The sequence below is a fragment of the Balaenoptera acutorostrata genome, chromosome 5 (genome assembly GCF_949987535.1).
Source record: "Balaenoptera acutorostrata chromosome 5, mBalAcu1.1, whole genome shotgun sequence".
Taxonomy (NCBI): Eukaryota; Metazoa; Chordata; class Mammalia; order Artiodactyla; family Balaenopteridae; genus Balaenoptera; species Balaenoptera acutorostrata.
The window spans coordinates 81,747,093-81,774,478 of record NC_080068.1 but is presented as its reverse complement, the minus strand read 5'-3'; the positions used below and the strand labels follow the sequence as shown (position 1 = coordinate 81,774,478).

At 34.7% G+C, this 27,386-nt stretch overlaps 1 protein-coding gene across 1 annotated transcript in view; it reads left to right on the top strand.

Moving 5' to 3' along the window:
- Positions 1–380: 380 nt before the first annotated feature.
- DTHD1 (death domain containing 1) overlaps positions 381–27,386 on the top strand; it is a 74,568-nt gene continuing 47,562 nt past the window's right edge. The window contains exons 1-5 of the mRNA XM_007178835.3: positions 381–667; positions 2,607–3,222; positions 6,952–7,282; positions 9,913–10,092; positions 11,162–11,406. Of these exons, the coding sequence (XP_007178897.3) occupies positions 397–667; positions 2,607–3,222; positions 6,952–7,282; positions 9,913–10,092; positions 11,162–11,406 (1,643 nt within the window). The 5' untranslated portion in view covers positions 381–396. The remainder of the gene's footprint in view (positions 668–2,606; positions 3,223–6,951; positions 7,283–9,912; positions 10,093–11,161; positions 11,407–27,386) is intronic.

Below are 27,386 nucleotides of genomic sequence, written 5' to 3'. Positions count from 1 at the left end.
TTAAAAGAGTTTACCTTTGATTAATATACTCCTCATCCTACCACAGAATCCATATTTTGTTGCCTCAAAACTTGAAAAGTATATGAGGCTTCCATAGTATATCAAAAGTGTAAAACTTCCATGGAAAGTGGGATTGTGTGAGCTAACTCCACCCCTGTGGTTAATCTATTCTGTACACAGTGGCACCCACGGTGCAGGAACGCCCCTCCTTTGGTCACCTAGTAACTTTTCACTGGTCAACAAGAAGCTGAATAAACTATTATGTTGCAGGAAAGCGCTTGGCTAGCTGACTTGGATCATCTCCTAGATTTTAGAAGAAAAAAACCACAGCCAAGCTTGAATTTGGTAAACCTTTAGGCTTTGCTGTTAGGAAACATTCCACCTGTGGAGCATAAAATGGATACAGAAGACATAGGTTCAGGTAAACTAGGCCAAATATTGAAGCAGATTTGGAGACAAAACCTGATGCTAAAGCAGGCGCTCCTGGGTGAAGACCATTGTGAAGGGGCTGGCGGGGCCACTTGGATAGCCACAGTGGTCTTTCTGGGTCAAGAACTCAGTGGGGCCCTTCACCAACTCTTGGAACACACTGCAGGGACTCTGCGCTCCACCTGCCAGCAGCTGTATGTACTGCTTGACAAAGAGAATCATTGTACCTGGAGACAAGGCAAGTATTTCCTTTATTCTTTCTCTAAAAAATATTGATTGCGTAGCCACTGTGAGAGCGCTAAGGAGCATACAAAAACCGGGATAGAGTCTCTGTCCACAAGGGACCAACAATTTAACATGGGAAATCAGTTAAGGCAATTGCAGAATAATGCAAGGGACTTTGAGGCTAATTCCATTAGAGACATAAAAATGAAATGCGTTAAGTCTTCAGAAATAGGTGAGATTCCATTTTTAGAGTGGGGAATTTCACTAGCACAAATGCAGTATCTAACCTGAAGCTTAAGGAATGAATTGGATTTATGCAGCCAGAAACTGGGGGCCTTAAAAGAGCATTCCAGCAGAGATGTTATTAGTAGGACCCAACACTTAGAAGTAGGAAAATATAGGCTTAGTGTGAGGCAGGACAAGCAGTTTTTTCATATTGGAGTATGATACTCTATTTTTAGACTTATTTGAACTTGAACGTGTTAATTGAAAAAACACTGGGAAGAATGGGGTGGGATTGGATATGAAATTAGACTCCCCCACACACATGAAGTGGGGTGCAGGTTCTTGGGAATAGGGCCAGTTATGGATGCGAAATACAGCATGGCAGGAAGAACATGGTATCTGATGTCTATGATCTCAGACAACAACAAGTTACTCTAGATAAGAAGATAGGTAGCATCATCAAATCTAACTCTAAATAATGTAGTGTCAAGGCAAGCAGGCAGGTCTCATCAATCAGGAATCCAGATAACGTTAAGAAATTCAGTCTAGAGGGCAGATTGTGGACATGAGGGAAATCTGTCCAAAGGCAGCATGACCTAGAGACCATCAGCTGGATCTCATAGCCAGGAATGGAATCTCTGGAGAGAACTGAATGTGGTCCTAGGCAACACAAATGATCATTCATGGAAAATGATGATGACTCAGCTACCAGAATAGGAGTTCAAAATAAAGACAGGGTCTCAGATACAAGACAAAAAAACAAGTTGTCAGAACTGGAGCCCAATGATAAGGCTAGACTAGTTAAAGGAAGATTTACTGATAATTTTGAAAACACTGAGCTATAGGGCCTTAAATTACATATTCCTGAGTTCAGAATTGAATTCTAAAGATTGCAGAGTTGCTAAGCCTGTAAGAAGCCATCAGGTGACCCCAGCTGTGAGGAGAGGAGGAATGAACAAATAGGAAAATAATAAGAAATGGGGATGGAGTGAGAGATTATATCAGATCAGATCATGGTGAGGGTTTACACCAGAGCAAAGAGGCTTCACTTGGTTTATTAGTCCTTGAGTAGCCAGGTTCTAATCAAAGAATTGATATAATTAGAGCTATTCTTTGAAAGACTCATTTGAAAATTTCCAGTCATCACAAGTCCAGCAGGAGAAGTAGTATAAACCTAATCCAATCATAATAGCAAACAAAGTACCCAATAAAATACAGCATCTGCATCAGCAGAAATAATGTAGCTATGATATGCCTGCTACCCAAGTCTCATCTGGAGAGCTCTGCTAAACTTTAGGTGAATAATTATATGTGTGTCATTGATAAACTGTATAGTACATTCAAAGAAGAAAAACAATTCTCAGAATCATACCAAATGAGGAATGACTGAGGGAGATGTTGACTTCAGTTGAATGGCATCTTATGAAGGGGGGTCATGATACCTTTCTGCAAATATTCAAAGCATTTTCACAAGCAAGAGGGATTAGATTTAGTCTTTTCTACTATGTTAAAAAGCAATTTATCCCCAACTTCTAGATGTGTTAAAAGAATTACAGTTGTGCAAATGACTTCTTCAGAAGGGAGGTAGGCTTAAAAGCCTAGTAAGGGTCTTTGTAGATTTCTAGGTTAATTTCTCCATATTTCATTACATGTCAGTGGAAAAACATAATTTGGTTTAGTTTTGTATTTACTCTTTTTAATGTGTCTCTGTGTGTATGTGTGTGTAGAAATCATTGCATTCATAGATTGCCTCATGAAAAGAAGTGAATATTTGGGGAGCACTGCTACATTTCTAAAGAAAGAAGAAAAGGAGATATATAATTTATGCGGCATGCATGATGAATGCACTCCACTGAAGACAATGTCCGCCATTCAAGATATCAAAGCAACAGACATTGCTGCAAGAGAGGAACAAAATGTCATAGAAACAGCTACTGTTTCTCCCACAAATGGAGAGGAAAGGCATTACACAAACCAGGTCCAGTTAAAAAAAAATAAAATACATAGGAGTTCAGAACTAGTGGGAAAAGAAAACAATACATCATTGAAGGGAGATGTAACAGGGCAAGAAGAGTCACAGAACAAAATATTCCCAGATAATGCAGGAAATGAAGATGATAAACAAATAGAACATATGACTATTGAGAACATAAATGGCAACAGGGAAGAGACACATGACATAATCCAGACAAGAGAAAGAGAAATTCAAGAGACCTCAGAAAGCCAAAGTGAAGAGATTACCACATCCTCAACAACATGTGATATCTCCAGTAAATATGTGAATAGTCCTCTTCCCAGTGATTCAGAGACTCTAAAGCAAAAGAATAACATCATGGAAAAGGAGTAAGTAAATACAATGTGAGAGGTGCTTGTATATTCCTGCTTATATGTGTGTTTCTACTTGTATATAAAACAATATTTATACACGAATAAAATTTTATATCTATATTTCAGATCTCCAAAAGATATTACAAATCAATAATTCAGTTTAAATTATTCCCATAAAAATGTTTATGGCTGCTATTACTAATATTGTTTGTTTCTTAGTTTCAGGAAAAATATTAAAGGTTTCTTTAAAGGAAGAAAGAATTGACTATATAAGAAAGTAGTTAAAATGAACAATTGTCAAGAATATGGACACTTCCCTAAATCACTACTCTTTAGATTATCATAAGAAAAAACTAGGAGACTGCAGAGTTCAAATATTAGAAGAGAATTTCCCAGCCCCAGATTTATTTTATTTATATCCTCAAATGAATTCTCACATTTATTTTATTTATAAATCATCATAAATTCTTAACCCGTGTCTGTAGAACTCTGGGAGGGCTCATGGATAAGCTTCGGGAGGTTCTTAAAATTGAATGTATATTTTCACACCTATTTTGTCTCCTTGGAGATGGTCCAGAGCTTTCACCAGATTCTCAAAGAGCCCATGACTTCGAAAAAATATATTGAAATTGACTGATCTATTTTGTGAATTATCTCCCCTATACAAGGGGATAATAATCCATAATTGTCCAAATAAAATAAAATATTCACAAGCCATATTTTCACAGCAAAATTAAGACCCTTAGAAGGTAATGGGGAATAATAATAATAAAAAAAAAATAATTGGCTTGGGAGACAGACAGACTTAAATTTATCTCCTGTTTTATTACTTACTAGTTCTGTGACCCTGGGCAACTTGTTTCATTTCTTAGCCCCATTTTCTTATTTATAGAAATTATTGCTGGGATTATTTGGTAAGGTCAAATGAGAAAATCACCTAAAGGGCCTAGTACCTTGTTGCTTGGAAGATGTTCACTCTCAGCTAAATATTAGTATGTTGATTTATTTCACCTCCAACAACCCTCACTTTCTCCACCTCCCACACACAACCAAACTTCACTTATCCCGTGTCTGCTCTTTCAGAATACAATACCATTTCCAGGACAACACCATAAATGAGTCTATGATCTCAGGCAAGTCATTTTGCTCACTTTGACCTTAGTTGTCTCATCTATAAAATGAAGAGGTTGAGCTGGTTTAGCTGTAAGTTTCCCTAAATGTCTAAAAATCTAATGAATTCTATAGATGTCACAGCAGTAATATTTAGCCCGTGAAAGACCCCCCTGGTTTGAAAGGCTTACTGCCCCTGCAAAACAACTATTAAAGTAGTCAATATGCGGTTGCCCATTTCACTTGAGAAAAACATTAACACTTCATATCCTCACATTCAGAAATGACTCAAAGCATCAACTAATGAGTCATTGCTGAACCACTCCCTCTAACACCTCCTTTAGGTGTTTCCTAGTTAGTGATTTCCTCTTTGTGTCATGCAAACCAATTTTGCTTGGCTTGCATGTTTCAGAAGATGACTACTCATTGCAATTCCTCAGACTAGGAAGCCATCATGCCACAAGAAAGATGAGAGTCATAAACAAAACCTAGCTCACAATCTGTTGTGATTCCTCCCTGGAGAGTGTTTTGAAAAAAGCCTATCTCTTCCAGGGTAGTTGTCTTAGTGTATACAAAGGGAAACAACACTAGAATAAACCAATGTGATTATTTTAGTGGCTGGACTAGATCTATTTGATTAGGTCTAGGGGAAATGGAAGCATTTACAGGGCCCCTTGCCCTACTTCGTCTGTCAGTCTTTTGCAAGAAGAGTGTATTGAGTTGGGTTTCCAGGGCACAAAAGAGAGTCATTTTTAAAGTTATACAAGACTGGATCTGTAGTATCCCCCCAGCCTGAGAGCAAGAGACCAAGAGAGTGAGAGTAAGACCAAAAGGAAGGAAGGAAGGGAGAGAGGGAGGGACGGAGGGAGGAAGGAGGAAAGGAGGGAGGAAGGAAGGACAGAAGAAATTGAGGGGAAACATATATAATGCAAAAGAGGTAAACACACGTTCTACTGACTGCAATTTGTGGCTTTTATTTGGATCCAGATAAAAGAAACTAATTAAAAACAACAATGGGAAATTTGAACACTGTCTATTTTATGATATTAAAGATTTAAATTAATTTATGAATAAAGTAATGCTATGATGATTAAAAAAATACTGGATCATTGTATCCTATATTAAACAATGTATCTAATTTTCTGAAATACCATTATCACCATGATCAGAGAAGACTCAAACAGACCCATGTGCTGGATAATTTTCTATTCCTTCTAACTTTATGGGTTCAGAATTGTAAATATAAATAAATAACCCTCTCTGAAATTTCAACATATTTTCTAGATTTCTGTGTTAAAGGGCACTATAACATTCAATTTACTAACTGAAAAATAGTTAAAAGCTGATTATTCTAGAACTTGATATTAATGCTGCATTTTATAAAGATCCTCATTTCTTTTTGACATTGTTTATATTTCAATCATTTCACTGGTATGAAATGAGAAATAGCGAGAAGAGGGGAAATGCAAGCTGGTAGTTGTAATATAGAGAGCTAACATTTATTGAACACTCATTTACGTTAACCCACTACTATAAGAAGTTGAAATATTTAATCTCATTCAACCCTCACATTATTGTGGATCTGGTATTCGTTTCAGTTTGTAATGGATAAAGAAACCAGTGTTTTGGAATGATTTGAGGAAGTATGATACTATATTAGAAAGTTTGGGCTTTTGTGTTAAAGATAGATGGGCTCATTTATTGATTCTACAACTTACCATCTGTGTGATCCTCAGCAAGTTAAAATTTCTAAACTTCAGTTTCTTTATCTGTAAAATAGTAATTACAGTAGTACCTGCCCATGGGTGAGTAGTACCTCATATCCATAGTGTGAGGATTTGAATGAAATAATGTATAGCTTAAAACCTGGTACATAGAAAGAGCTAAAATATTAGCTATTTTAAAATAATAGTTAAAGGTTAACTGTTAAAATGTTAAAGGTCAAACAAATAGTGACTGATCTCAAAATTGAATTCAAATCTATAAGACTCTAAAATCTTAGGCAAAGGTGATGGTACAAAAAGCAAGAGTAAAACCAATTTTCAAAATCAGTTTTTGGATTGATTCTTTGAGGACTGTAAATATTCTGTTTCTATTTACTTTGATTAAACATACATTCACAGCACTTTTGTACCTTTCTCTATTTTTCTTAAAAATGTAATAAACAATTCCACTACCATATCTATACCTTTCCTCCAAATTTAGAAGACTATTCAGGCACTAGTATTTGGTTTATCAAGAAGCTTCAGCAATCTTCAGATTTATATTTGAAGTGAACAAAACAAGAATGAATCATCTGCTTAAATAATAATAGTAATAACAATAGTAACAATAGCTTAATATATATAGTACTTTCTATGTGCCAGGCACAGCTTTTTAATTACTTACTGTATAATAGTTCATTTAATTCTCATTCTTCCTATGAGATAGGTATTATTTTATCACTATTTTACAGTTGAGGAAACTGAGGCATAGAGAGTTTAAGTATCTTGCCCAAGGTCACAGAGTTACTAAGTGGGAGAGCAGGGATTCATACCATGACAACGTGGCTCTAGAGCTTGTGCTCTTAGGCATTTCACTATACAGTCTATAAATCAAATATCTGAAAAAATGATGTCCTCTTTTCCCCTGCAGGTATCTTGATGTGCTGAGTGATGATACTCTCACCCAAGTGTCTTGTTATATTACAGCACCATCCTATGTTCTACAACATCTAGAATGCCGGATAATTAATAACATGAGTTCTTTAATAGTGAGTGATAATGAAGAATTGGTCAGCAATGTTATCACTGTAGAGTGCTCACATAAGGAAAAGAGAATTCCATTTCCAATATGCATTGCAATTCCATTTACTGCACGTTACAGGGGAAATTACAGAGACATCATGGTGAAAGTGTCTGATGTAGACCTTCAAGCAAATTACCTGACTCCAAATTCACTGGAAGGAATGAGAGGAAGTTACAAGGTTGGTAAATCCTTGACTACACCTACATTTGCTGTTTGACTTCTCTTCTAACTATTACTCAGACTACCAGATCATAGTACAGATAAAATTACTCCATTGGTATAAAATGGAAGGGTTGATAAGATTTATGCCAGTGAATTCATGTGTTTTTTTGTTTTTGTTTTGTTTTGTTTTGCTATCCATAAAGATAAAAGAGCAGAGCTTATTGGTCAAATTTGGGAGTGAAGAACTTGAGTCTAGGACCCAGCAAGTGTCATATTTTTGCCTGGGAAGCAAAGCCAACATCATGGTTTAATTAGCTTCACACCTTAGACTAGCTTTAGACTAACATTTCTAATGGGATGGACCTCTGTCTAAATTTAAGAATTCTAGAGTCCCCAGATGACACTAGCTTTATTTTTATCATTCATGGGTTAGGAAAATATGTAAAAACTAAACAATTTGTGTGTGTATGTATGTGTATGCCTTGAGATAGTTATTAAGTCTAGTTATTAGTCTGTACATGGAAAACAGTATATGTGGTAGTTAGGATGTGGGTTGTCGCGGAAGATTGGCTGGGTCTGAAGTTTGGTTCCTACACTTTCCTGCTATGTGAACTTGAGTAAATTATGTAACCTTGATATGACTCAATATTTTTCATCTAAAAAATGAATACAATAATAGTATCTACCTGATAGGGTAATAAGGATTAAATGAGAAAATACACTTAAGAAGATAAAAGGAAGTCTATAAACACATGTTAGTAGTTAATAAATTATCGTTTTCATGGTAGACTTTCTTATAATAACTCTGAAGCCATCTATGGTGACAAATTCATATGTTTTGAAGAAAGAATATACACATAATTATTAAACTTAGCAGAGAGTTGATGGGAGTTAAAGTTTAAGGTTCTTCTGTGGGTCACTGAACTTATTTTTAAATAATTAAAATATTTGTCTTTTCAGCTTTATATAAGGTATCATTATTTGAAGAAGAGGGCAGGGAATAAATGTAAAAAAAAAGCCACACATGCAAACAATTCTTTTTAATTTATCTCTTCTGATTTGGGTCTTTTCTGAGTTACAAACAAAGTTATACAGTTGAATATGAAAACTAAGCCTGTTCTAATTATTTATGCCAATTCATGCAACTAAGATATTTTATATTTAGTCTAGGAAGTCTGTAAGTATAATAGTCTACTTATCATTGCTCTTACGTGTGGCTTTTTAATCTTGACCCATCTGTGTGACTATCATAATGAAAACAAAAAACAGTTCATAGCACATGTGCTTTTCACCAAATGGGCATGCAAGATGATTAGTGAATAGAAAATGCAAAAGAAAAAAATAAGAGAGCCATTGTCTACTGAAAAAAAAAAAAAGCATATATTTTCTTTTATAGTTTTCTAATGGTTGTTATCCCTATATTTAGCTCAAGAAAATTTAAACTCTAGGTTCCTTCCAAATTTTTATGTGGTTCATACAACATTTAAGAATTCTAATTCTGGCGTCAGATAAACCATCATCAGAGTTCTGCTCTTGACACACCCCTGCTTAAAAACCCTTCCATTTCCCAAGAACCTACCAAATGTACTCCAACTGCATGGCAACCATAATGAGTTCCCAGAGAACCTTTCTTTCTTACCTCTCACCATTTTCCCTCCAGCCAATTAAGAACATCCATCATGCCCTGAATTTTCCCAACAATGGATTCATGACATGATATTGTGAAATCTCTTCCTTAGTCAGTTTTCAAATGATAGATTATTTTCCATTGTTACTGTCCCTGAAATGTTTGTGTGTGTGTCTGCATGATTATCCTCTCATGCCTGGGTGGAGCCCAGCTGGTGTTTAGGGAAGCATGAATAGACCAGATTACTTCTAAGTCTTCCTCTTCATTTTAAGCTTTGGTGATTATATGAGTAGATAATTTTGTTTTCATTTATGTACTCAATTCCTTTTTGTGTGATAAAAAAGCTTGAATATGTCCCTGCATATATGCATTCCAAATTTAAATGTCACTATATAAAAAAGAAACACAAATGTGTCTCTTTGCAATCATCTGTTCCCCCTGCATGGAAGAGAGAAATAGAGAAAATGACAGAGAAAATTACTTTATCAAGAGACTGTGAATTGTCAGCAGGAAGAATTTGCTGATAGTACAGGTGCTGTAGGATTTGTGTAAACTACCCAAATGATGAAATTTTTCAGTCCTTGGAATTCCTAAAACATTGTTAAATCTTCTGGATAAAGGCCAATATTTAAAGTCCAAGTCCATTCTGGTAAAGGAGGACAGGACTCCAAATATAATTAATATTTGTGAAAACACTAAATGTGATTGCCCATTATCGATTTACCTTTTGGGGGGAATAATTTAAATTTAAAAATACATTTATTTCTCTCTTTTCTATCGTGTAGTTCAAATTTGAGAAACTCCTAATATCTACTTCTACTTCATCTCATGAAAGGACCATCCATTTGGGGTTAATGAAGTAATTCTCAATTGTGGGAGATTACAGGGACAGCATATAGTTGTTGTTGTTGTTGTTGTTTTTTCCCACAGCCAGAGAATATGTACAGCATGTACTTCCAGAGCAATGCACTATTAATGTCCTTTAATGTCATTGTCTTAATGTCCTTAAATCCACACAGGTGACCTGTGCTGAAGTGAAAGTTTATAAGTTGGGTACCTTTTCTGTTGTGTCTTGTTTAAAGAAAGAGTCCTTTACAGTAACAAAGAAAGGCCTTACTCTTAAGCCAAGCATGGATTCTCGAATATCCTTAAATTATCCTCCAGGAGTTTTCAGCTCACCAGTGCTTGTACAATTAAAGGTAAATATTAAAAACTGGTGAGTTTCTTCTCCTAGATTTTGTGGGTCATCAAACATCATCCGAAAAGGATGGAGAAGATATAAATATTTAATATAACAGTAAATGAATTCTTATACTTTTAATGACCTTACAGTGTCATCATTGATATAGTGATGATTTGGAGCATATTAAAGCTCATTCCAAAATAAATCCCTGCCTTATTTTAAAGATTTTTCTAGCTAATTTTTTGTGTTGTTTTATTTATGATATTTGTTGACAAAAATAAATGTTGAGTATCTATGATAGAATTAATGCCAGACATTGGGACTTCCGTATGATTCAAGATTTCCACCTGAGAGGATGGTTAAAAGAGAGGCTAATCAATTAAAATACTTATGATTGTAAATATTTGGTTATATTTAATTATTAAACAGTCCTTTTCTGGGATGAGAATTTAATACATACAAACATTATTTACAAAGTGTACAATGACGTATCAATGTACATTTTAGAAGACATAGTTCCTCAATATTTCCTTCTAGCCTAACTCTCCCTCATGCTCTCCTAATTTCTCCCAGTTGTACCACAAGTGGTAAGCAAAGAAGAAAAGTTAGGAAGAAATCATATTATACACAATTTATTCATGAATATTTTCCATAAACTTTGAAATTTTGGAATCATGCTAGCTATTTTTATCAGCCATTCTTATGTGAGAGGAAACAGATAAATATAGTCTTGTTTTTCTAGTTTCTGAAGATCACTTGATCTAACAATAGTTCTAATTAGAAATTATATAAAATGTCTATTTTGTTTTCTAGGTCATTTTTTTTGCCTACAATTAAGAGTGTTTCTCAGTTATTTATAACATAGAGCAAGGAACCTAGATTTCAGAAAGACTTTGTAAAAAGAAGACCAAATCCTGTGATCTTTTATAAATTAATATAGTGTAGATTCCAACCAACAATGTAGAGAAAAATGTATAAAACTATGTTCTATTAAATTTTCAGGAAATTGACTTAGAAATGTGCTGATACTTTGTATCTTCTGCTATTAAAATATAGGAATATACATCTATTTTTTCTTTGTATAGGTCCAACCAATTGACCCATCTCTGGTGGCATATTTAAAAACTCAGAAAGATACTTCCTACTCAGTACTATCCACAAGCCCTCTGATTCATGTTCAGCACCCATCAACACATCTTTTCCAGAAGCCAATCACTGTATTCCTACCTTGTTCTCCACACCCTGGTAAAAAAAATCTTCGGTCTGAGATAGATCATAAAAGAACAGCTAGTGCCACAACAAACAGAATCATACCTTTATACCTCAACGGGTGAGTTAGACCCTAATGTCTCTAGTTGACTTGATGGTAAACAAAGAAACTTAAATGATTAAAAGTGTAATCAGATGTATTTAAATATCACTATTGAAATATGATGAAATATTTTTAATATGGAAATAAAATATTGTGGATCCAGAAGGGTAATGATTTTAGCTGTAACGGGTCCACAAGTATGCTATGTGAAAAGATTGACACAAAAGAGATAAAATTAATCCTTGTTTTCAAAAAATTTATGATATGGTTAAACACAAAGATGTGATATGATGATTATAATTTCTATGTTTAAGAGCGTTCCGTTGATGTGGGAAAAGATTAACCTGATCTTTTTAAAAATAAATTAAATTTGAGTTTATATTTGCCATATAGGCAGTTTCCTTTCTCTCCTAATTTTTATAATTAAAAAAGATCCCCACAATTAAAACTAATATACATATTGAGTTACCAGCCAGAAATGAAATCAGAAATGAAATGCTAACAACAAATAGGATACAATGAATAATAGTAACCCTGATCTTATTTTCTGTCTTTTCATTTAATACTTAACTTTTTTTTCCTAATAAGAAAGGTAGAAGGGAACCTTTCTATTCTTTGGTTCTGAAGGGAAATTTCTTTTCTTTGAAAAAACATCAGAGGGAGAAACAAGTTCAGAAAGAAATAAAAACTATTATTAATCGAGAAGTTACCATTTGCCAGGTTCCTTATGTACAATCTCCCCACCACCCTACCTTCAGTTTATCAGTGAGAAGTCTGAAACTCAATGAGATTAAGAACTTGTACAGTTATTCCCAGGTTCCACATCTGAGGATTCAACCTACTGTGGGTTGATAATATTTTTTAAAAATTCTAGCAAGTTCCTGAAAGCAAAACTTGAATTTGCCATGCACTGGCAACTATTTATATACCATTTACATTGTATTAAGTATTGTAAGTAATCTTGAGATGATTAAAGTATATGGGAAGATGTGTGTAGGTTATATGCAAAGACTACACCATTTTACATAAGAGACTTGAGCATCCACAGATTTTGGTACCTCTGGGGGTCCTAGAATCAATCTTTTGCATCTGGATACCAAGGAAGGACTGTACGTGAGAAGTGTGCAAGCTTGGTCTGGACTCAACATAACCCTATTCCTAATCATGACTCTACGTAGCCATCATCTATTTAGTTTGAGGCTGCAGGACTAGAAATCGAGAAGTGGATTATTTGCTCTTTACCACTGTTTCTAATTTAGGAAACTGACAATAGTAGAACATTGGGTTGTGGCTAGGAGATGAAGTTAAACTTTCCCTAGTATTAGGTAAGTGAGAGACAACATAGAAATATAGACACGATCCATTTGTACCTGCTTTTGCTTCTTGGGATATATATATATCTCCCAATTGGCACTGAGTTAATCCATGTTCCTGTATATCATGGTAAGGTAAGATTTAAAACCAGAAATATCCTGGAGCTTCCTATTTAAATGTATTAGTCTAACAGACTAAGACATTCTCTTTCAAAAGCCCCTAAAATATATAGATATATGTACTTCATATACATATACATTTTATATGTATATATACATATATATATTAAAGATGAGAGCTTTACTCTAAAAATTGATTCTGACTGGTAACCTATTGCTAGAATCTAGTATTTCTACTGTCTATAGAGTAGATTGCAAAGGATTAATAAAAATAATTTGTACCTGACATGTACTTTACATCATAAAACAAAGCAGCTCTATTTGACAGAAAGATAATAGAAAACCAATTTGCCTGCCCCTGATTGTTGATCCCATAGTCTATATATACCAATGAGAATAAAAATGTATCCCTGTAATACACAGATATCATTTGTGGAAGTGACTAGATGAGTGTTTCTTTGCCTCTCCTTTGCTGTATTTCCATATCCCTCAGAAACAACAGGGCAGAATGTGGAGAGAAATTAGAGGCAGTGTATTGCATTGTCAAAAATGAAATTGCCAAAAGTGTAGGGATAATGGTAGAGGTGATAAGATCCCTAAAAGATATGCATGCTGAGTGTGGCACATTTTCATACACTTAGTCGACTCAAAGCGTTGGAAATCCAGTCAGCACAGATAGGAGAAGGTTACACCTTCGTCCAGAGAAATTATACTCAGTAAAAATGACTAGACACTGAAAATTGGTTTAGAAATTATGCACATGGATCTGCCCTCTAGATCTAAGAAAGAGATTCAAACAGCAACCAAATTGAAAGTGGGCAGAAAAATATTCATTCAAGGATAAGAAAAAGCCCAAGTCCTCCATGATGTCTTAAGGAAAAAAAAATCAATACCAATCAGTACCAAGACTTCAAAAGAAGAACAGAAATAACAAAAAACAAACTATAGAAATAAGGAAAGAGAATATCATCCTGACATTTCACAGTAATTTGAATAATGAGAATTACAGTTACCTGGAGGATTTTATAGAAATCTATTTTGTAAGTTTAAGTAGTATTCAATAAGCAAAATTTCTAAGAAACAGAAAGCCATCAGGATAGACCAGGAAAAGAATGAAGAACAACAGGATGAGATACAAAGATAAAAAGCTCAGATGAAAAGTCACCAAGCTATGATAAGGACTCATCTGAAGTGATGTAACCTAATAATTATAAGCACCATTGAAAGAGACCAAAACAATCATACAAGAAGCAACAAAAGGGGCTTCCCTGGTGGCGCAGTGGTTGAGAATCTGCCTGCCAATGCAGGGGACACGGGTTCGAGCCCTGGTCTGGGAAGATCCCACATGCCGCGGAGCAGCTACACCCGTGAGCCACAATTACTGAGCCTGCGCGTCTGGAGCCTGTGCTCCGCAACAAGAGAGGCCGCTACAGTGAGAGGCCCGCGCACCGTGATGAAGGGTGGCCCCCACTTGCCACAACTGGAGAAAGCCCTCACACAGAAACGAAGACCCAACACAGCCATAAATGAATGAATAAATAAATGAATAAATAAAAATTAAAAAAAAAAAAAGAAGCAACAAAGGCATGGAAATGTTATTTTCTGATGTTGATTAAAACCTTGAGTTAGAAAGTGTTGATCTCAAAATTTATGAAAAAAACCCCTATACTTAGATAAAACATGGCAAATTGAAATGTACATTTAAATAAAACGTAATTCTATAAGCATCCATTCAGCACAAACAGATTAAGAAGGAATAAAATAAGTCTAGCCCTAGGCTCATTCTTTGCAGCATGAAATATCAAGGAAAAATGGACTAAAGCCATCAAAGATTTGAAGGGAAGACGTTGTGGAATTAGGGTTTTCACCTAACAAACAAGTTTTTTTTGTTTTTTAATACAAGGGCTCACGAAATGTACTACTCACTGGTTCTTAACAAAATTAATAAGTAGATAAAATTAATGAGCTAAGGATAAAATAAAATTTAAGAGATCAAGAATAGGAGAGTAATTCTTATTTTCAAATATCTGGTATTGAATATAAATAATATAAAAGCAAAAGAAAAAGTAAAATTTCATATGGCAAAGTGGCAACAGAAAGAAAACAAGAAAACAGCATGGTGACATTAAAGAGAAAATATCATATAAATAAAATCATCAGTTATATTAAATATAAATGGGTTAAACATAATTTATTCTGTTGTCCACCTTAATCTTAAATATTTTTTAATACTTTATATGCTGTATTTGCAGAGGTTTCCTTAGATTTATTATATATTTTACCAATTTTACTGTCAATTGTTTAAGCTGTTCATTTTATTAATTAAAATTCTCATTTCTAAAAGGCTATTGCTATGTTTTAAAGGTCTTAAGAAAACTTTTTCCAAGGTACTCCGTTTTTTCATTATGCTTCCTATTTCTTCTTTTATTCCTTTAATCATTGTAAACACTTTTTTTTTAAGTTTCATTCAGATTATTTTATCACCTATGAGCATGATATTAACTATGTTATCTATTACCATGGTTAATCTAGTAAACTATCATACTAATTCCATTCTATGACTCTTAGCCTTAGAAATTCATTTCTGAGTATTGATTATAATTTTTGATCAGATCAGCTTTTCTTCTCCCCTTCCCTTCCACCCAGAGCAGCTTCTGTGTGCTTCTTTGTAGCTTTCTTGAGCTAGCGTTCAAAGGGATTTTGGTTGTTTTTGTTGTTTCTCATTTCATAGCCAGTGCTGCCCTTTGGGGATTCCAGTTTTTTGACTGAGTTAGTTCCAGCTGACAGCTGGAGGCTGTATCTAATGTGCCTGAGTACACGTTAGACTCTAGACCGCACACATCTGATGTGTGTGCATGGTTGGTGGGGGGGGGAGCAGGCTGATGAGGGTGGGAGGATTCATAGAATCAGTCCCTCATGTTCCCAAGGGAGGAAAGAGGATTCTAGCTTTTTGAGATTTTTTCCCCAGATCTAGGGGATTTTCTTTCCAGCTTTTGAGTTCCTCCAACTTGTGTGTGTGTGTGTGTGTGTGTGTGTGTGTGTGTGTGTGTGTGACATTTCATCCAGCATTCTAAGATTGCCATTTGTCATCAATTCAACTAGCCAGTGTCAATTTCTTTTTTCTTCTCAATTTCTTTGCCTTAGTACGTGATCTCTTCGCTTTTTCTACCATGTTTAGCTGAAGAACTCTCATTTACTCTATAAGTTGAAGCTCAGCTCTTTCCTTATCTGTCAAGACAGTCTCTGATCTCCAGGAGGGATTGACCACTCCTCTCTTTGTGCCAGCCCTATTCTTTTGTACATCCTAAATCACACCATAGTGTTATTAAATTCCCTTTTCCATTTATCATCACTCAGCATAATTATAACAGTCAGTGCTATGTTGAATTAGGTGAATTAAATAAATTAATGAGTAAATTTGTGGAAAAGTAAATTGTGTCATTAATTTTCTATACTTTCTGACAATACTAAATTGATAAGTTATAATATGCTCTGTTGCTATTAGTGCTAGACATGGGCGGTGCATTTTCCCCATCCAGTGTAGCATAAAGCAATTAAATGAGAACCTATATGAACTATTTATTTAACATTCTTTCATCAAAGGGTGAAAGCCAGTTGAACATTTTCTGTGGAAATAGAAACACAATGAAGCAATCCACACCTCAGAAGATAAAAAAGATAAAAACAATTTGAGGCCAAAACATAGTTTGAATATAAAGAATAAAAGGTCTTTGTTGCAGTTCATTCCTTCATGTGTGAATGATTTCTGGGGAAAAGATGAGAGTTATTTAATTATGAGCCAGAAAAGATTTCTTGACAGTAATGAAAGGAGAAATTAATTTATTAAATGGAAACTTATTCCATATTATGCAAGAAATATTTTAGAGAGTTAGATGGGAAATTTTTTGCATGAAAAATGCCATTTCTATATAATGCTATTGGTTTTAAGATCATCTTATTAAAATGTAATATGTGAGTCATACACAAGAATATTTGTACAATATATGCATCATATTGCAAAAAATAATAAAATGGAGAAACTGGTAAAGCTACCACATAACTTAAGAAATTAGATATTATCAATACAATTACATCTTCTTACTTATCTCTCCCCATCCCATCCCTTACCTCGCTACCCTAATTGCTCTTCATCTTCACCAAAGTTAACCACTACTAGGAAATTATGAATCATTCCTTTGCTTTTATTTTTTAGTTCTATCAATATATTTTTATTCATCACTATACAATACCTTGTTTGGTTTTGTTTGTGCTTACCGTTTGTAAAAATGGTACCCTACTGTGTATAGTCTTATAGTCTTGCTTTTCCATTTATAATTGTGTAAAGTTCATTTTCACTTCTATATAATATTCTATTGAATAACTTAGTATTTTATTTATCAGTATTCTTACTGATGGACATTTGGGTAGTTTCAATTTTTTTGCTAAAACGAATAGTACTATTATGATTATTCTTCACTCAAAGTGTATTTGTGTAAGCACTTCTTTAGAGTATCTACCTAGAAGTCATGTTCAGTCATAGGGTAGGCACATGTACAATTTTACAAGTTTTACGAACTGGTAGAACTAAATTTCATGCTCCCACTATTGCTTTTTATCTTTTCTAGCCTTGTATATTGTCAGATTTTGTAATTTGGAAAATTTAATAGGTGTAAAATGGATCTCATGTGGTTTTAATCTGCAATGCTCTGATTACAATGAAGGTGACACCTTTCATAATGGCTTTTGTTAGACATTTGTGTTTTCTTATATGTGAGGTATCTTAATTTCTTTGCTCATTTTTGAACTTTTTACGTTGATTTGTAGGATTGTTTATGGTCTCAATGTTAATCCTTTGTCAGTTTGTGGCCTGTATTTTTATATTTATGTGACAGATTTATCATGTTTTTCTTTAATGATCAGTGCTTTTTGCTCAGTCCTAAAATACTTATATCTCCTAAATTATAAAAATGGTCCTCTTTATTATCTTATAATTTTAAAGGTTTGAATTTCAAGTAAGTCTTTGATCCATCTGAAATTGACTTTTATATACAGTGTGAGGTAGGAATTCTTTTTTTTCCATGTGGATAACATTTTACCAGCATGATTTATTGAACGATTCTTTCTTTCTCTAACAATCTGCAAAGCCTCCTCTGTCACATAACAAGTTTTCTTCTTCTGAGCTGTCCCATTGGTCAGTCTTTTTACATAGTTCTGAGCCAATCTAACACCGTCATAGTTATTAAGGCTTTATAATTAAAAAGTCGATATCTGATAGGTAAGCCATATCATATTCTTTTTATTCAGGAGAATTTTTGTTTCTGTTTTTCTTGAAACTTTCCCATTCGTATAAAATAGAATCAGTTCGTTAAGGTCCGCAAGAACAAACTCTGGGATTTTGCTAGTAATTTCCTCTGATGTATGGGTCAATTTGGAGAAAAATGACATCTTTAGCATATTAAGTCTTTAAATCTGTTACCTATAATGTATGCTTCAATTTGTGTAGTTTTATAATGTCTTTCAATGAAGTGTTATCAAAGTCCCACATATGTACTACACATGCTTTGCTAGGCTTATTCCTAGATACCTTATAATTTTAACTGCTATTATAAATGGTATGCAAAATTTTTGTTTTCTCATATAAATATATATATATGAATGCATTAGATTTTTCTACAGTGGTATTGAAGCCAGCCGCCTTTCTAAACCTTCTCATTATTTCTAATATTTGTTTTCGAGAATTCCTTCAAGTTTTCTATGTAAACTCTTGCATCGACTTTAAGCAATGAAAGTTTTGATTTTCCTTCCAGTCAGCATGTTTATGTATTTAATCCATTTTGAGTTAATTTTTGCATGTGGTGTGAGATAAGTCCAATTTCATTCTGCATATGAGTATCCAGTTTTCCCCAAACCATTTATTGAATAGGGTAGCCTTTCCCCATTGTGTGTTCTTGGTATTCTTGTAGAAGATCAGTTGGCTATAGATGTGTGGATTTATTTCTAGGCTCTCTATTCTGTTCCATTGGTCTTTATGTCTGTTTTTATGCCAGTACCATACTGTTGTTACTGTAGCTTTGTGATATATTTTGAAATCAGGACATGTGATGCCCCCAGCTTTGTTCTTACTCAAGATTGCTTACTCAGGGTCTTTTTTGGTTCTATATGAATTTTAGAAAATTTTTTTCTATTTCTATAAAGAGTACCATTGGGATTTTGATAGGGATTGTATTGAATCTATAGATCACCTTGGGTAGTATTGAATATTAATTCTTCTAATCCATGAGCATTTGTTTGTGTATTGTTTTTCTTGAAATAGAATTTTGCTGTGTGTTTCAGTTATCTATTTCTTCATATCAAACTATTCCAAACAACAGCCATTTTACTAGTTCTCCTGATTCTGTGGGTTGTTTGGGGTCTCAGTTGGATTGTTCTTTGGTTTATCTTGCTTAGGGTCTGTTATGCATTGCAGTAAGATGGTGCTGAGGCTGGGAAGTCCAAGATGGGTTTATTCACATGTCTGGAGCCCTGGCAGTGGTGGCTGGAAGCCTAGAATCTGCTGGTATGCTGAAATGGCTGGGCCTCGTTCTCTCTCCAGGTAGTCTCAGGGTCTCTTTCTTTCCACCTGACTTCTCCTTATGGCCTCTTTCTGTCATGGGCTCTTTCCAGAAGAATAGCTGGACTACTGACATGGAGAATCAGGGCTTTCAAAAGTACAAAAGCAGACGCTGCCAGGCTTTCTTAATTTTTAAGCCTGGGGTTATCAGATCACCATTTCTGAAATATTCTATTGATTGAAGCCAGTCTCAGAACTGTCTCTAGTTCATTGTGGGAGAGTGCTACACAGTGGCATGAATATTGAGAGGTATGGTTAGTATCTTTGGAGACCAGCTACCGATCTGGCTTAAGATCCTTGATTTATATTGATTTTTTCCTCATTTCTTTGGGGATATTATGCCACTGTTCATGGACTTTATTATCGATGCCATGAAGATCTCAGTGAATTTTATTTTCATAACTTTTTGGGTGATCTGCTTTATCTTGCTGGCTGCTTTTAATATCTTTTCTTTGTACTTGGATTTCTGAATTTTTCTATGATGTATCTAGATGTAAATTTTAAACACTTTTTCTGAATACAATACATTATGCTTTCTGAATAAGTGGATTTACATCTTTTTTTTAGATTTAAAAAATAAATTTTATTGCTTTTAGACCTTCTTTTAACTACTTATTCATTTGTGTTTTTGAAGGACTTTATTTACTTATGTAAATGAAAGATTTTAAAAAATTCTATAGTGCTTTACAATTTTAAAAAGTTTCACACACATGATTTCACATAATCCCATAATAACCCTTTTTTCCCCTACCCCTACTTTGTCCCTCCCCCCTTCCCTCTCCCCACTGGTTTCTTCTCTATATCTGTTAGTCTGCTTCTTTTTTGTTTTATTCACTAGTTTGTTTTTTTTTTTTTTTTAGATTCCACAAATAAGTGCTATCATACAGCATTTTCACATTTCTGAAAAATTCTTATATGTTTTCTAATCAAATATTGCCTCACCTCCATTTTATGTACTCCATTCTTCTGGATTTCCAATGAGATGTATATTAGGCCATATCTTTCTAAATTCCATATTTCTTTTCTTCTTTTTAACATTTTCCATATTCCTGTCTCTGTATACTATATTCTGTGTAATTTTTTCACATTTCAGTTCAATTGCCACAAATATTGTATACTTTAAAATGTACTTTTAATCTATCATTGACTTTTTGTTTTCAGCAATTATATTTTTTATATCTTAAGGTTCTATTTAGCTCATATTCAGATTTCCCTCATCATTCTCGATAGTCTCTTGCTGACTGCTTATTTTTATGATACTGTCCTTTATCTTATTAAACTTTTCATATATAGTTGTTTTTTCATTCTGTAACTACTAATTCTGATACCTGCAGTTTTTGAGGGTGTTGCCTGTTACTTCTGCTGGCTGTCATTCATGGTATTTATCTCTTTATATGTTTGGGGACTTTTGTTTGTGATTATGTATATATGAGATTTCTGCAGGTGTAAATGGAGCTGCTTTCCTCCAGATGCTATTTATTTGTCTATGCTGAGAACCAGGTGCTACTTACCCGGGACTACTTCAACCTCTTTGAGAGTCTTGGTCAAGTTCTCAAGTTCACCTTTTATGGAGAGGATCTCAAGGATCACAGCTCCTTGTTTTGCTCACTTGATTATCACTTACAGTTTTATTCTCCTGTATCTAAGTTATTGGAAAGGAATTTGTCCTCATAGTAATCCCATAATTCCTGGCTGTTTGCCCCCTGATATTCGACCCTGGCTTCACAGATGTTTTGGAGGGGAATTTGAGACATTCCCTTAAGATTCCTCCTGCTTATTGCAAGCCAAAAAAAAAAAAAAAAATTAGAAAGCATATTTATCAGGATTTAGTTGTTTAGCCTTAGGGAGATAGAGAACTTAGATTACTTAGTGTCAATTTGTTATTTATAATCTTGTGTCTTGTATATTTAATTTATAATATTTAAAAGATTCCACCTAAAAAAGTCATTTTAATTATTTAGTTTTTAGTTTTACTGAGGTATAATTAACAAAGAAAATTGTAAGATATTTAAAGCATACATCATGGAGATTTTATATATGGATACACTGCCAAGATTCCTCCCATCTAGCTAATTTACACATTCATCACCTCACATATTAATCTTTTTAAAAAATTTTTGGTGAGAACATTTAAATTCTACTCTCTTCTCTTAGCAAATTTCAACTATATAACAGTGTTATCAACTATAATCACCATGTTTTACATTAAGAAATGGTAATTTTATAAAAAGTAAAACCACACACACCATATTTGTCTTTGTACTGATCAGCCAGTACTATGTTGTCAACACAGGTTAATCTCATTTAATAGAATGAAATGATTTCAGCAAAATTTTGAGGTAAGTGCTTACTGAGCAAATATGATTTTTCATATTTATTAAATTTGGAGGTAGTATACTAGAAATATTTTTAATTTATTATATACTTTTGTACTTAAGAATGTATAATGTTACCTGTGGATTGGAAAGCCAAGTGAGGAAGAATTTAATTTAATTTCCAAATCAAAAAGAAACTATTACTCAGAATAGCCAACAGAATATTGAAGGAGAAGACCACATTGGAGGACTGACACTACCTGGCTTCAAGACTTACTATAAAGCTATGGTAATCAAGACAGTGTGGTATTGATGACAAAAGAATAGACACATAGATCAATGGAACAGAATAAAGAGTCCATAAATAGATCCACATAAATATAGTCAACTGATCTTTGACAAAGGAGAAAAGGCAATACAAAGAATAAAATATCTAGGAATAAACCTACCTAAGGAGACAAAAGACCTGTATGCAGAAAATTATAAGATACTGATGAAAGAAATTAAAGATGATACAAATAGATGGAGAGATATACCATGTTCCTGGATTGGAAGAATCAACATTGTGAAAATGACTCTACTACCCAAAGCAATCTACAGATTCAATGCAATCCCTATCAAACTACCACTGGCATTTTTCACAGAACTAGAACAAAAAATTTCACAATTTGTATGGAAACACAAAAGACCCCGAATAGCCAAAGCAATCTTGAGAACGAAAAATGGAGCTGGGGGAATCAGGCTCCCTGACTTCAGACTATATTACAAAGCTTCAGTAATCAAGACAGTTTGGTATTGGCACAAAAACAGAAATATAGATCAATGGAACAGGATAGAAAGCCCAGAGATAAACCCACACACATATGGTCAACTTATCTTTGATAAAGGAGGCAAGCATATACAGTGGAGAAAAGACAGCCTCTTCAATAAGTGGTGCTGGGAAAATTGGACAGGAACATGTAAAAGTATGAAATTAGAACACTCCCTGACACCATGCACAAAAATAAACTCAAAATGGATTAAAGACCTAAGTGTAAGGGCAGACACTATCAAACTCTTAGAGGAAAACATAGGCAGAACACTCTATGACATACATCACAGCAAGATTCTTTTTGACCCAGCTCCCAGAGAAATGGAAATAAGAACACAAATAAACAAATGGGACCTAATGAAACTTAAAAGCTTTTGCACAGCAAAGGAAACCATAAACAAGACCAAAAGACAACCCTCAGAATGGGAGAAAATATTTGCAAATGAAGCAACTGACAAAGGATTAATCTCCAAGATTTACAAGCAGCTCATGCAGCTCAATAACAAAAAAACGAACAACCCAATCCAAAAATGGGCAGAAGATCTAAATAGACATTTCTCCAAAGAAGATATGCAGATGGCCTACAGACACATGAAAGAATGCTCAACATCATTAATCATTAGAGAAATGCAAATCAAAACTACAATGAGATATCATCTCACACCGGTCAGAATGGCCATCATCAAAAAATCTAGAAACAATAAATGCTGGAGAGGGTGTGGAGGAAAGGGAACACTCTTGCACTGTTGGTGGGAATGTAAATTGATACAGCCACTATGGAGAACAGTATGGAGGTTCCTTAAAAAACTACAAATAGAACTACCATACAACCCAGCAATCCCACTACTGGGCATATACCCTGAGAAAACCATAGGTCAAAAAGAGTCATGTACCAAAATGTTCATTGCAGCTCTATTTACAATAGCCAGGACATGGAAGCAACCTAAATGTCCATCGACAGATGAATGGATAAAGAAGATGTGGCACATATATACAATGGAATATTACTCAGCCATAAAAAGAAATGAAATGGAGGTATTTGTAATGAGGTGGATGGAGTTAGAGTCTGTCATACAGAGTGAAGTAAGTCAGAAAGAGAAAAACAAATACAGTATGCTAACACATATATATGGAATCTAAGGGAAAAAAAAAAAAAGGCCATGAAGAACCTAGTGGCAAGACGGGAATAAAGACACAGACCTACTAGAGAATGGACTTGAGGATATGGGGAGGGGGTGGGGTGAGATGTGACAGGGTAAGAGAGTGTCATGGACATATATACACTACCAAATGTAAAATGGATGGCTGGTGGGGGGCAGCCGCATGGCACGGGGAGATCAGCTCGGTGCTTTGTGGCCCCCTAGGGGGGTGGGATGGGGAGGGTGGGAGGGGGGGAGATGCAAGAGGGAAGAGAGATGGGAACGTATTGTATATGTGTAGCTGATTCACTTTGTTGTAGAGCGGAAGCTAACACACTATTGTGGGGCAATTATACTTCAATAAAGGTGTTTGAAAAAAAAAAAGGCAATACAATGGAGCAAAGACAGTGGAACAAGTGAACATCCACATGCAAAAAAAAAAAAAAAAGAATCTATACACAAATCTTATACCCTTCACAAAAGTTAACTCAAAGTAGAATGTAGACATAAATGTAAAACTGAAAACTATAAAACTCCTAGAAGATAACATAGGTGAAAATCTAAATGATCTTGGGTATGGCAATGACTTTTTAGATACAACATCAAAGGCATAGTCCATGAAAGAAATAATTGATATGCTGGACTTCATAAAATTAGAAACTTCTGCTCTGGGAAAGACAATGTCAAGAGAATGAGAAGGTGAGCCACAAACTGGGAGAAAATATTTGCAAAAGACATATCTGATAAAGGACGTTTATCCAAAATTTACAAAGAACTCCTAAGACTTGACAATAAAAAAACAAAGACCTGATTCAAAAATAGGCCAAAGGGCTTCCCTGGTGGCGCAGTGGTTGAGAATCCGCCTGCCAATGCAGGGGACACGGGTTCGAGCCCTGGTCTGGGGAGATCCCACATGCCGCGGAGCAGCTGGGCCCGTGAGCCACAATTGCTGAGCCTGCGCGTCTGGAGCCTGTGCTCCGCAACAAGAGAGGCCGCGATAGCGAGAGGCCCGCGCACCGCGATGAAGAGTGGCCCCCGCTTGCCACAACTGGAGAAAGCCCTCGCACAGAAACGAAGACCCAACACAGCCATAAATAAAATAAATTAAATAAAAAAAAAATAAAAAAAAAAATAGGCCCAAAACCTTAACAGATACCTCACCAAAGAAGATGTACAGTTGGCAGATAAGCATTTGAAAAGATGATCCACATCATATGTCATCAGTGAGATGGATTAGTGGTTTAGACTATATTTTTAGTCAGTTTTAGGTTCATAGCAAAATTGAGAGGAAGGTACAGAGATCCTATTTACAAAGCAGAAATAGAGACACAGATGTAGAGCACAAATGTATGGATACCAAGGGGGAAGGGGGTGTGGGATGAATTGGGAGATTTGGATTGACATGTATACACTACTGATACCATGTATAAAATAGATAACTAATGAGAGCCTACTCTATAGCACAGGGAACTCTACTGAATGCTCTGTGGTGACCTAAATGGGAAAGAAATCCAAAAAAGAGGGGATATATGTATACATACAGCTGATTCACTTTGCTGTATGTACAGTAGAAACTAACACAACTTTGTAAAGCAACTATACTCCAATAAAAATTTTAAAAATATATAGTCTAAAAAACAAGAAAAGAAACTATCCTTGAAAAGTTCCCTGTAATGTCTATTTCTACTTGCAGAGACAAAATATTGAGGTACCTTGGAACAATCTTTTTTATCTCAGGGAAAAATCTTAATTGTGTGGCACTATGGCCTGTACCTGGGAATGATGCATCAGGACACTCTTAGACTTGAAAAAGGCAGCCTGGGGAAGACACTTGCTGGTTTGTTTATCCTGCTATTTTATTTCTGGATAATTATACCAGAAATTCTGGAAATTATATTTTCTATCCTAGTGGATCTAAAGGAGCTTCCATGTTCTTCAATGTCCCTGTTCATTATATTTGAATATTTGACCCCAAATGGGCCAATCATAATTCCCTTAATGCCTGGAATTTTGGACATTGAAAGAGCCTTGAACTCAAGAAATAGCAAAGTCAGTTATTCTTGAATAAACAAGTTGATTTAATAAAGGTTGATTATGTTTTACGGAACTATTAGTACATCAAAATGTCATCTTTTGTGGAGTATAATCAAGGGCTATTCACTACCTGGCAATACTAGTTGTCAAAGTTTGCTAATAGTATGTATTAAAAAAAAGGTGTTTAGTTGCAGTGCTATTAAGAACAGCTGGGATAAATAAGGATGTCACTAAATTTTTTAATTTCAATATGTGTTGTATCTATTATCATATTAAAGTCTAAATTTTAAGTGATAGATGTGCTAACTAACCTAACTGTGGTAATAATTTTCAATATATACAAGTATCAAATCATCACATTGTATATACAAGTATCAAACCATCACATTGTACATATTAAACTTGCACAAAGTTACATGTCAATTATATCTCAACTGTAAAAAAAATAGTTTAAATTTGACCTTAATATGATTAAGAACTTTTTTGATTTTAAGCGACAGAAAAACAAACCCAAAGTTCTTAAGAAAAAAGGAATTCTTTGGTCCACATAAATTACAAATCTGGGGATATTTTTATTGTAATATTTCTCTTGGACCAGGAAAAACCCAGTCTCTCTTCTCTTTCTGCTTCCTCTGTGCCACTTCCATCCTCCAACGTGCTTATTCCTCATGCTGGTAATATTGCTATGTCTTCAAAACTCCAAGTTCAGTAGAAAAGAGGAAACTTCTTTTCCCCATGAGTATACATAAAAGTCCTGGCTCTTATTCTTACTCCAAATCTGTCACAAACCCATCACTGTACAGATCACTAAAACCAAAAGGAAGATGTGCTGTACAAGGCAGGCTAGCCTAGTTTATGGCATGGTAACACAAACCTGATTCATCAAAGACAGGCTTGGTCGTCTCACTCCTAGACTTAAGCTGAAGGGCAACCACTGTTTGGTTGCTGTCAGGTTGGCAGAAGAAAGACCTTTGGATAGACCCACACTAGTAATTAAATGCTTAGCCTGGAAATGACAAAATGACATTGTTCACTATTCATTAACGAGAACAAGTCACATGGCCCCACTCAACCATAGGGGACAAGGAAGTGAAACTCTATCATGTGCTCAGAATGGTAGGGGGAAATTGGGTAATTTGAAAACAGCACTGATGAATGCCAAATGTACGAATTGGCTCAGGTCATACACCCACCTAGACCTGGGAGTAGGGTCAGCCCCACCGCAGCTGAAAACATGTAGGTTTTCACAGAAAACAGACTATTATTAGGAAAAAAGTAGGAGTTATTATCAAAAAAAAAAAATTATTACACATAATTAAGTCAATTTCTAGTAAATGACCAAAGTTCTGGATTCAGTATGAGTATATCTTCCTGTGTTAATAGATTATTAACTTCCAAGTGTTAAAAATTTTACCGTATTTGTGGTTATAAACCAAAAGCGAAAAACTGTTATATTTTCCCCTATCTTCTTGATTTTAATATGGTTGATCAACACAGTCTAAAGTTATCAAAGTAGACATTTTAAATCTAGTTCAGTTCCTAATTTATGATTTATAGGACAGCTCAACCTGTGAAACTAAAATGGTTTTAAACCCGTAACTAATCCTATTCACAAATAAAGATGTGGGATTCACACTTACATCTTCATTCTTTAGT